The 12,613-nt window shown below is 38.8% G+C and overlaps 1 protein-coding gene across 1 annotated transcript; it reads left to right on the plus strand.

The window, feature by feature from the left end:
- Window positions 1-568: 568 nt before the first annotated feature.
- Window positions 569-10,534, plus strand: LOC145766921 (F-box only protein 24-like). The gene is made up of 14 exons (XM_082578629.1): window positions 569-627; window positions 1,533-1,601; window positions 2,499-2,657; window positions 2,977-3,190; window positions 3,342-3,504; window positions 3,930-4,011; window positions 4,279-4,403; window positions 5,129-5,303; window positions 6,002-6,146; window positions 6,671-6,783; window positions 6,993-7,162; window positions 8,642-8,771; window positions 9,196-9,339; window positions 9,880-10,534. Exons 1-14 carry the CDS (start codon window positions 595-597, stop codon window positions 10,177-10,179), a joined length of 2,022 nt encoding a protein of 673 aa, XP_082434755.1. The 5' UTR covers window positions 569-594; the 3' UTR covers window positions 10,180-10,534.
- Window positions 10,535-12,613: the final 2,079 nt, after the last annotated feature.

The raw sequence follows: 12,613 nt of genomic DNA on the forward strand, positions 1-12,613 counted from the left end.
TGTCAGTTCCACAAATAATCTCGATTAAAAAAGAGAAGAGTTATTTTGCGAGGAGTGTTTCGCATAATATACTTCGCTACTGTAAGTGTAGGAAAAAGATGCATGTCTTAAAAATAAATAGAAATAAATATATTACCAGTGAATTTATGTTTAATCTACGAGACCAACGTCACTCAAACCTACGTAATTGTGAATTTGTTATCGATATGTGAAACGGAATTAATCAAACTAAACATTCAATTAACTCGAGTGAAAAGAAATTAAATTCGTCGCTGGTTAACCTACTCCAGCAACCAAAACAAAAAATAAGTCCAGAACAGCCAACATTTTTACTTTTATCGATAGGAACTTGCAGGATAGGTTTTTCAGAAGGAAGCGAAATGTACGATATCTGCATTCAGTGAAACTGATTCTTTAAACTTTTATTCAATAAAACGAAAAAATTACGTTTTCATAGCAACTCACCTTCTCCAGACGTAACACATTCGACTATGATGTCACACGTACATTGTTGTGTCGTCACAGGTTGCAATGATATGGGTAGGAAATAGAGCAATGAGTAGTTTCTTGTTTTCAGTAAAATCTTCGAGAACCATGGACGAGGAAGAATGGGGCTTGGACAATGAGGTAGGTTCAACTTACATTCATGTCAAATGGTAATTTGAGATCTACTTTACGACACGTACTCAATATGTTTCCCAACATCCATCAAAAGAAATTTTTGTTGGAAAAAAACGATTTTTTGCAAAAACGTATTTAGTTTGCATGTATCATTTTATTATTTATAAATTAATATACCATGATTAAGTTACTTATTTTTCGTAACCGTCATATTATTGAAATCAATAATGTAAATAAAATGCCTAAGTAAATCTTTAGTTTCGGTATAAATAAGTAAAGCAATATGAGAACGGGAAATTGTTTGCATATTTCCGATAACGTATTTTTAGCAAAGTAGGCTACGATGATAATTTTTTTACTCATTTTTATTCTGCAAGATTTTTAATTGTCAATATTGGTGTCATGATGATATATTCGTGGCAACAACTTGTCGTTGTATTGGCAACATATAAGATTAATTGAACCTGAAAATAGCAAGCATGGACTTTATTGATGCAACGCAAACCTCTCCTTGTCACTTTATTTTATAAATGCGAAAGTAAAAGCAGAAACATTCGAGTTGTTTTATTGCTTCACTGACGTTTGTTCATTGAGGTTGAGGCTTCAGTGAAGCTATAAAAACAATTTGTATGTTTTTGCATTTACTTTCACTTTCATCAGATGAAAGTTGCAATTATTGCAGGAGAAGTTAATATTCCTGATGATCACCCATACTTTTCGATATATTTCAGTTCGGTTTGTTTTTATTTCTGACCATCACAACGAAAAAACAATATGACAAACATAGCAGAGATCTACAAAATTGTATTTGCTTATCAATTCGAAGCGTTGAGGTTTTTTGCTGTTAATTGGTTTAATTTTAGTCAACTTACAACAATCGGTTTGTGTAAAAATTATGAATTGTTGTTTAGAAGCCTGGAACGACAAAGCAAAAGTTCGGTCCCGAAAGAAAGAGAAGATGGAGACCCGTTGACGGCGAGGTAGACCGTAGACATTTCCCTAACAAACGTTTCCTATTGATTTGAACAACGAGCTACAACCCAGGGGTGGACAACATACGGGGATTCGGCCTGTGTGCAGTTTTTTGGCGGCCTGTGACAACAGTCAAAACTGCTCCATGTATTCTACTCGTGAATGAATTAAAAACTGATGTATTTTCCTGATTAGACGAATGCAATTTATGCTGTATACATAGACTATTCCTTTTATGTACCAACGTGTGTTTTTAAGATTCTGTCTGAAAAAGACCTAATTCGTTAAGCAAATTCAAGGTGTCCTTAGGCTACTCCTGTTATGTAACAAATAGAAGTTGAAATACTTGAAGTTAAGTTTCGCCCATTCTTATGTTATTGAATGAGCATCGTTGTGGCCCTCCTTCGCATTATCATTGGTTTGGTTTTTTAGTTTTTGAATTTTTATCCTCGGACTGACAAAACCTTGATTGGTTATTCCTGGTAGTTTCGCATACTTGTAGAAGCTTTTGACGCAGGGCCGGTTACCGAGATTGGCAGAGTGAAGTTTTCCGATTGTTGAAGTCTTGTTGCCGGAGAATTATTCCATTCATTATGTGCCACTGAATGAAGAGCAGTCCTGAAATGAGTTGCTCAATGCTCAAGCGCACATGCACCCCGAGAGTCAAACCAGCGCCGAATGATCTTGAGCCGGGCGCGTAATCACAGAGCTAAATAATCATTACTTCATTTGATCCGTGCATATGAAGAGAATTCCCGCCCCCGATATCTATTGTGCATGTTTTTGACGTAATGGAAACTAAATTTTCTCTAAGTAAACGTGTTTCTTTTTCGTTTTAAATAACCCACATTTTAAACAAGACACATTGAGGTCTGAAAAAATTACTTGTTGCTGCTTATTTTTAGGCTGGTTCTTTTAACCAAACGCAGCAAGCCAAAGATGACGTCACACTAGGAAATAAATATCCAAAATTTGGAGGGAAAGATTCCTCTTTACGTCACGCAAGATCGTCCAATCACAACGCTCACAGCAACGTCACAATACTTGATCTTCCAAATGAATTGGTAAGAAATGCAATGATCAATGAAAAATTAAACATCTTACTGGAAGCTACATACAAAATTTTAATAAAAAATTAGAAACGTAAAATTTCTCTTGGTTAAAATTGAAAGTCTTGCAGGGCCAACCAGCTCACAATCTGATGTTGTTCGCAGCGTAGCGCTCCATGCAGCAATTGGGCTTCTTGAACCGATTATGATGGACAACACGATCTACCTGTCTGAAAAGATATTGTTGAAATAAAATTTCATGCAGTTTTTTAAGTTCAAAAGCTTGAAATCTAAATATTTCAACAAGATCGTAATCCTCTATCTTCTTCCACAGTTGGGGTACATCACCTTGTACTTGCACGGGAGGGACATAGGGCGATTGGCCGCCACATGTCATCGGCTCAATGAAGTCATATCGCAAGCCCATATATGGAGATGTCTCTGCAGAGATCATTTTCCGTTCTGGAACAATAAGAAACAAAGCGACCTAACGACTTCGAACGCGCCGCTGTACGGACACAGCTGGAAGAGGCAGTACAGCTTGAATTGTAAGTCAATGGTTTGATTTGTTCTTATTGGTTTGATAAGCATCACACTAAATAGAATAGACCCCAATCATTCAAATTCATCCAGAAAATAAACCTGTCCTTGTCCCCTATCTGAAAAGTATGACTGACAAACAACTTTTTGTTCCTTCAGACACAAAGAGCATCAGGTATCAATACTTGGGTAGTGGCAACGCAAAAAGGCGCATCCAGAGTGCGATCGCTGACGTCACATCCGCTTACGGGTTGAAAAAGTTGTCTTGTAGTAGAGATCACGTGTTCACTTTAGACCACGCGAGCTATCTCCACGTGTACAGGTGAGGAACACGAGCGTGTTGGATTGAAAATAAAATATCCGCCTCGTTGAGGCAGAGCGTCAGGAAAGCGTTTTCCTGATTCAATCCGCTAAAAACATAATGACGCAATGATTCCTCCATGCGTTCAAAACAAACAAAAAACTAGAATTGTTAGCGCTTCACTGAAGTTTCGCTAACCACAGCAATAGGCGCGCGTATCTTCACAGCATAGAGTGAATTACCGAATCTTGTAGTGATATATTTTTAACCAGTGTGCAGAATGTAACATCGAAAATCATTTAAAACCGAGAAAGAATATTTCCCTTATACTTTCATGTGTTTGACTAAATTATCTGCTTCAAGAAACCGAACGTTGAGTGAAAGAGTTGAACTAACAGATAACCTAAAAACTAATTTGTTCTCAAAATGTCACCTGTGCTATCCAGGTGGGAACGAGAATCGGTGACGAATGATTTCGTCTACAAGAGAGTGGATTGGCATCACGACTTCGCGAAGCACGTCATAGATGTGAGTTGGTTGCTAGGCAATGCAGCGTTCATTCAAAAACATTAAACCACCGGTATTGTAAATAAGTAGATGGTTTATTTGAACGTTTTTTTCAATCAGGCACGACCGACTTCTTCTGGAGGATAGGCAAGGACACAACGACTTTGTCTAACTTGGTAGAAAAGTGCTCTGTCCCACAGGTGGACACTTGATGAAAATATTTTTACTCGGGATGTCACGGGACGCCAAACAAAGGCAACTTGTTTTCATGATATCTGCTTTACTTAGGTGACCACTGATCCTCGTTACGACAACAACCACCGTCGTTACGTCTACGTACTGACGCAAAGTGAAGCGATGCGTAGCCGACGCTTCCAGCCACTGACGAGAAGCACAAGCTCAGCCAACAACGGGTGAGTGAAGATATTCGGGAATTACTAGTTTGTTTGTCTTCCTAGCAGCCTGTCGTGTTGCTTTGGTCAAAACTTTGAAAGAAAGTTGTTATTGTTCGCTTTTGATTTGTTTACTTTTTCAACATTCGCTTCAAATTCTTTTTCTTCATTCATTTTATTTTTTGTCATTAACGCGTCCGGGACGAAAAAGACACTACTAACTAGTAACTACAATAGTTTAGGCTATATAGGCCTACCAGCACGTTAATGAACGGTAAAAGGTGACAAAACCTTGAAAGGTTTAACACGTGCTTGAATAGTAGAATATGTAGCACTAGCTAGGCTATGTCTGCAGTTAGCCAAAAAACAAACAGCGTGCAATTTGCAAATTTCTTCGGAGCTTTTGCAGCAAATGTTTCATGAAAGACTTTTATTCAGAATCTGACCAAGGAAACTGATTATAACAGATAATATATATAATATAATAATAAAAAAACAATGAAAACTATCAATACTACAAAAAAGTGCTCAATGCTAAGCAAAAAAGCAAAGCAGAGCAAATTAAATCAAATATAGTTATTACTATCTGAAGCCTTTACAAATTGTTTCACAACAAATAATATAAACAGTTCAATGCAAACAAAGCGATTGAAAATTGTGAACTAAAGTTTTTTTCTTTAAAGTTTTATTTTAAAACATAAATTTTCAAGATTTTTCAAATTGTTTTAACAAAACTTGTGTTCTAGCTGGGACGGGGAGGGCAATTCGATCGCTGGAGACAAGATCGATGTCTTTGACGAACGAACCTGCAGAAGAGTCTTCAATATGACCTTTGACCCCGAAATGAGATTCGTCTCGATGAAACTGACGTCACTGTCACCTCATCAGAAGACACTTTACATTCTTACGGACGCTGGGAAGGTGAAGAGATCTTGATGGAGTGTGATCCTTTCAAAAAACGTGAACTTTCAGCAATAAGCTAATAACTCATGAGCAATACCGATATTTTTATGTAATCTTACGTTGGGCAGATGTGATGAAATACTTTCTTCTTTAACATATCATACTTGATCAAGTAATCCCGACATGCATGGTGAATATACTCACCACACTTTATTACATCGCTCGTCGCACGTTGGATCATGACCGCGCTTAGTGAGATAATCGCTATCATCAGAGGCTTATTACATTCGAACGATTGAGCTCAAGAACAGGCGGTGACCAAAGTCACGTCAGTGGTTCACACACTGTCCCTGCAAGTTTGCAATACTTCCCTGATTAAGCTACAAAAAGTCATTTTCGTCCTAAAAATATCTCATACTCTTTCCTCACGTCGACAGATTGGAAAATAAATAACTTATATTTTCAATATTTGATAGAATTTAGTCAAATACTTGCGCATGCCAGTTAAGTAACAACAAACGTAGCCTACATAATTATATAGCACTGAAGATGAAGACAGTATGGTTTTTCAAACGTTTGCTGAACATAAGTTTAGTATCTACATTTTGAGCTCTTTTGACTAGTTTAACCAGGCGTTCCGACCCTTTGGTCCTACATGAGCTACATGAACCAACCAACCAACCTATTGCTTTGCAACATTTCTTCTTTGCAATCAGGTTTACTCGCTTCACTTGTACGAGTCGTCTCTCCTCAACCTTGGATCGGAGGGGATGCAGGTTACTCTCAAGTCAGTCAGCAAAAACCTTGGGGAGAAAGTCTCGAAGATCGAAACAAGTGTCAGTGTGGTCGCTTTTCTTACAGGTAGCTTTCCTTAGTTCACGGATTCCTAGCCAGGAGTTCCACCATCACTGAGGGGTGCAAGACTTGTTCCAAAAGGGGTGCATGGCCACTGAATCATTAGGGTTAGCCATAAAAAGGCCTTAGAAGTTTTGACTTAATTGCTAAACTTTCAACCAACATGCGTTAGTTAGATTGTAAGTTACTTTCCAGCATTATGAAAAGGAGTGTGAGAATTAGTTAGTGATTTCAAAGCGGAGCCAACAAGGAAAGAGATTAAGAACGACTTCCTCAGATAGATACGACGGCGTTGACAATTAAATAACTTGTGTATTGGCGTAAATTGGTTTTCTCTTGAGCAAGTCTTTTCGTCAATAAATGAATGGCAAAGAAAAATGTGGGATTGATTACGTCATTTCCTGCGTCACTTCCTTCTTTGTAAACATTGAATTTAATCTGAGTCCTCCAGAAACAAAAGAAAGTATTTAAAGTCATGGAAACTCTTTCCGAGAACTTATCTTCATCTTCATCTAATTATTTCTTCACAGAGTCTGGAAAGCTCCATGTCGTCCTCCAGCGGAAGTCAGAGTTCTCCGACATATTTGGTCGGGATGTTGCCGTAAAATTGGCAGTGCCCCACCCCATTCCCCATGTTGCCAAGGTAACTTAGAATTACTATATAAATAAGTTTTTTGTATGACTTGGGTGGGAATCGAACGTACGTCATCAAAATATATTTCCCTCGTCCTCACCCTCTGAGACACGCTTGCTGCTATGCAAATAAAGTTCCAAATTCTGACTTCTGATCCAACTGTTAGCGCAACCTAGTGTTGAATTTGTAGCGTTTATGTTGCTGTATACTTCCACTAGGTGGTGAATTGCTCCATCGGCGACCGCCATCTTGGGTTCATTGACGAGTACAACCGGGCATTCATGGTCGGAAACAACCGGTACGGGCAGCTCGGAACGGGAGACCGAATGGACCGGAACCTTCCTGTACAGATCCTCTTCAACAAAGCAATCAGAATCCTCTATTGCAGGTGAGTTCGCTTTGGTCGATTGAATTTCATTGCTTTGGCAACAAGACAATCACGAACTTAAAATTCTTCAACATTGTCCGCCCTGATAGCTCAGTTGGTTAGCGCGTCACTTCGTGAACGAAGAAGCTTTAAGATCAACCGGTGCTGGTTCGACTCTCGGGGTGTGCGCTTGAGCAACGCATTCTTAGGACTGCTCTCCATTTAGCGGCAATGGAATAATTCCCTGGCAACAAGACTTCAACAATTGGTAACTTCACTCTGCCAATCTCGGTAACTGGTCCTGCGTCAAGAGCCTCTACAAGTATGCAAAACTACCAGGAATAACCTGTCAAGTCTTTGTCAGTCCGAGGATAAGGATTCAAAACCAACCAACATTAAATTCAGTGACATTTATAAACCTTGATTTGTATGAATGTTTTATTCTTTTCATTTTTTTTTTCGTTTCAATTGATTCAAGGAAACCAAGCAAACGCTCCAACTAGACGAAAGTCTTCCTTGGAAGTATGGAATGCACCAAGAGTGCTGCTGGAAAGCAACAGCTCCATCCGAAAATTATTTTCAATTCAACTTCTACGTTGTTATTTAGGGACTGTGCCTTGTTGAATGGGTTTTCAGGGGTGATGAGCGATGGTCTATGTTGGGACTTAGGAAAGGGGCTAAGGATGGTACGGTTTGGTAAAGGTCCTTTTAGGTTGGCAAAGGCCAGATCTGGATGGGTTGTTGTTTTCCATCTTCCTGACAAAAAACTGTCTGGTTGTTTTGGGTTGAACATTAATTGGACACCAGTGATAGCTGCCCATGATTCAAGCGCTATGCCGTCTGCATTTGAGTGGCGGTAGCCCCAGGTTGTGCTGTGGGAATTGATATCTCCGGCATACAGGCATGGTGGAGCAAAGGCGGGAATGGAATTAGCTTGCAGACGTGTATTTGGTGGTTTATACACGTTGATCACAGCTGTGCCTTCGATTTCAGTGGCTGTCCATTCAACTTCACAGTCAGGGTTGGATGAAGCAATCGGTATCCACTTAGCGGAGTTCTTTACATATGTGGCTATTCCATAAATATTGCTATTGATGCATGCTGCCAGGGTATATCCACTGATCTTTGATTTCGATACTTTGGTGGTGTGGGTTTCTTGCAGGAGTAATGCAGTCACGTTATGCTTTTGTGTGAGATGTTCCAACATGTCGCACTTGGCTTTGGTAAGGCCTTCAACGTTTAGCTGCAAGATTGTTACTCCGACAGGAGGATGAATTTCTCTCATTGGACATCGGGGCCGAGGGTTTATCCTTTTACCACCCCAGGTGCCCTGTGAGTTGCGGTCTCTGATTGTTGCCATTCGCTTCATTAATTTGAATTACCAGGACTCACCACGAGGAGGTTGGCAACATGAGTCCCAACTGTGCCTTGTGATGCAGGATATTAACGATAATCTGACGTTGAATTATGTAACTTGAATTGTTACATCCCGTGTTTCAGTCTGAACCACTCATTGGCTGTGGTGGAGTCAGGTGACCAATGCGTCATGCTGGGAACTGGATGTGGGAATAGTGGAAGATTACCCGGAAATGCACGCGGAAGTGTGGAATTTGTTAAGCTTGATGTCACTGTGAGTATATGATGTGAATTATTTTACAAGAAAAACTTGAACAGATCTAAATGTGTTGCTGCCATTCAGCTTTCTGATGACGCAAAGTAGGCTGTATTTTAGTTTTCTGACCAGGTGACTGAATGGTCGTTTCGTTGTCTCCCTGTCAGTATGAAATCTTTGTAATTTTTGCATTGTGTGTATACAACTTACGTATTTTGAACATGTACTGCTTCTGCCAAATAAATCATTGATTGATTGATTTCTTCTACAAGTGGTAGACTATTATTACGCCTAACTTATTTGGTTTCAAGTAAACTAAATATTCGAATTAGAGCATTGTGACGATTCTTCCATTATCAACAGTTGGGAGAGCCTCTCGATGTTTTCAAACAACATCAACTCTCAACATTTCTCACGTCACACTCTCGTCTTCCTCACGCAGGTTCCATGGAGCACGATCCAAGTAGATGCGCACAAGGAATGCGTGTTCCTTCTTTCCTGCTATGACGTCGACAATCCCATACTGTACAAGAAGCAGCCAAACTCGAAGCACATCGCTGGATGCTCCTTCTTCAAGTCGCAGCAGGTTTGGAGAATAGAGCACGGTTTGGCAGCCCCTCATACTTGGATTGTCAACCCCTGTGTGCACCACCACTGTTAAGGGGGTCCACTTGTAATTCAGTGGTCAGAGTTTGCTTAATAAAGCTTGTTTCCGCAGCAATGTTAACATTCGATTAGAGAGAGGGAGATAAAGTTTATTAGAGGGCCCATTAGAGAGGGCCCATTAGGGGGAGATAAAGTTTACTAGTGGGCCCATTAGAGAGGGCCCATTAGGGGGAGATAAAGTTTATTAGTGGGCTCATACAGAAACGATTTTTGATTCTCAGTTTTTAAAAAAATGGAAATTTTCGTGAAAGCAATTAAGAGCAAACCTAAAGTATGGTGGCCTATGACATAGGCCCTATGCTATTCTTGTGCCAGTCATTAAATCAAGTACAGCGATAGCTCAATACAAAATAATACGTGGATGAAGTTTGGTGTGTAGATTTGAGTCAGACTGGGTAGCGAAGAATAGGCGCCCGCGAGGCAGAGAGTTCATTTGTTCAATCGCGTCAATATTCTTCAGGAGTTGTTCATCGACATGAAGAAGACAGCAAGCTTGGCTGACAAGACGCGCATTCTCGAAGCCATGGTCGAGAAGACGACGCGATTAAACTCAGAAAAGCAAAAAGTTTGTTTTTCGCTTAAAAGTTCAGAGCAGAGGTCAAAGGTCGTCAGCCAGAGCAGATTACAGGAGAAGAAGGCGGAGTTCAATTTGACCGATGACCTTCGGTTGTTACGTGACGCGATTGAGCACGTGCGCCTCACAGCGGAGAGAGTTGAACTCGACAAGCAGATATTATCCGGCCACAAGGAGGCGCTGTAACTTGTATTAAATTTTGAGAAAACTTTCACTTCTGATACTTTTTTTTATTCGATAAGTTCTCATTCACAAAACTGAACTTGGTTCATAAATTATTTCATTTCATTGAAGTAATTTATCGGCCAAGTTACAACAAAAATTTATTTCATTGTCTCTTCAGACAGCTGCAAGTTATGGCAGGTTAATTTTCTAGTCTTTGCAAAACATTGTTTTGTGGAAACGGTCAGTTTCCTTTTTTGCATATTTCTTGCGACGCTGCAGATGCATACACGTCAGTGTGACGTAACTTGCACCAACTATGATCTCATAATCATGACAAATCTTAATTTTATGAAATAAAAGCTAGCTTTCTTTCTGACCTGGTTTCATTTAATTGAAATTACTTTTAGATTTTATTGTAGCACCTTAGCTTTCCTGGAAGTTTTTAAGAAGTGATAAAGCGTGTAAAGCTTACTTTCATAATGAACAAAAGTGGGAAGAACTAACTGGAAAAGGTGATCTGGTACTATGACACTTCCTCAAATGGGCGATCTACCTAATACAGAAAGCATATCACTAAGAAAACAAATCAATAGCTTTTTTTCCCTAAAGTCTGAACCTTAATTCATTTGTCCAGGCAAACACTCACAATAGTATTTCAATAAAATTTAAAATTTAATTTATGTCGTGGAACCGGTTTTCGTTCATTAGAACTCTTCAGCACAACTGGATCGAAACAAAATTACTTGAAACAAAAATTAGCCTACAAAATTAATAGATGTCACTGTCAGCATAACTGTACCAAAACGAACGAAAATTTACATACGGTATTAATTAGATAAAATGTTCATGTCTTCCATGTTCTTTTCTTTTTTTCTTTCCCTTTTTTTCATTTTTTAGCAAAAACGCAACTTTCGAATACTATAATTTGACCTAGCTTGATTAAGTAAAGGCAAACAGTTGAAAATTCAAATAAAAATTTACTAATCAGGAGGATAACAGAAATGCTTTGTCGGTGAAAGCTAGAACAAACATAATAACATAATGAAATTTCATAATGAACTAACATAGAATTTAATGAATAGCCCAAAAGTTAAACCTCAGGAAAAGCAACTTTTGCTTCATTGTACCTTACTATTACGTAATAATGATAAAATTGAAAGAAAACCATCTACTTTTTATTGCTCAATTCCTTATTATAAAAAACTAAAAAACTAGAAAATGTTTTGCGTTGAAAAGTCAGCAGCAGAAATTCATAGGCTCAAGTTTAAAGCAAAATGGCAGTAAGTTTTAACTGGTTACTTTTCAGGCAAGCATTGATGCTGTGTGATTTACCTTTAGTCTGATTTTTTAAGAGATCAATTAAAACAGGTAATTTTTTCAGTCAATGTCTGACAAATTATTTTGAATTATTGTAGCACAACTCACACTGTGACATGAGGTGCTTTATACCTCATCCAAGGTGATTGTGCAAAACAAGTTTTGTTTGAATATGGGGCAGATTTACTGTTCATCAGTAGGAAGAAAAAAAAAATTGAAGGACACCCAAGTTTCGATGGTGTAAAAATTTTACAAGAAAGTGGAGAATGGAAAAGTTGAAGCTGATAGCGTAGTGGGGGTCGGAAGGGGGCTTACCCCACAAAAATTTTCACTTACTTTGTTCGCTTTTAAGTGTAGCTTATTTTTAGGCCTAATAATAGTTTTGGTCCAAGACGTAGAGTTTGTGGCCTGTTCGATCAAACTTATTAAAATTCTGTAGACGTTAGAGTTGTAAGGTTTGGTTTAAATTTGAAATTAATTTTGAAATAATTTTATTTCACGACCGCAGAAACAATAATTCAAACATTAACTAGCTGAGTGAGCCATGTGCTTAATTTGAAGCATTGCCTTCTTTTCTTAGCTTTTGTGCGACACATAAGATGGGTCTACCCATTAAATCCACTGCTGACAGCAGATGTACCGAATGCCACCGGTTACGTTGAATGAAGTGGAATTAAGCGAGCAAGAAAATATTTAAACAACGAAAAACATCACTTTCTTTTTCCGTTTTTGGGGGCTCGTTGCCGCTGGGCCCGCCCCTCGTAGTCCTCGGATAAATATAATTTGAGATGTAAAACTCACCTACGAGATGAGAAAGTCTGAAAAGTCGCAAGGATCAACAAAGCTTCCCTGGTCGTGGCTTGCGTTGACGTCATGTAGTGTCATCCCGCCTTTGTTCACATCGCGAAGTCGCCACAACTTCACAGCACCGAGATATTTTTTGCAAGTTGTAAAAATTTTGCATGTGGAAAAGCACTATTTGAAAACCTTTGGAATGCTTCCTGCTACGGGAAATATCGAGTCTACTGTATATTCTACTATTTATTTGTAATTTGCAGAATTTTTCTAAGGTAGCCTGGTAGAATCAAAATCACTTGTTTGTGTAATGACGTAATTGTTGTCAACAATGGCACTGTCT

Source organism: Aplidium turbinatum, chromosome 3 (assembly GCF_918807975.1).
Source record: "Aplidium turbinatum chromosome 3, kaAplTurb1.1, whole genome shotgun sequence".
Taxonomy (NCBI): Eukaryota; Metazoa; Chordata; class Ascidiacea; order Aplousobranchia; family Polyclinidae; genus Aplidium; species Aplidium turbinatum.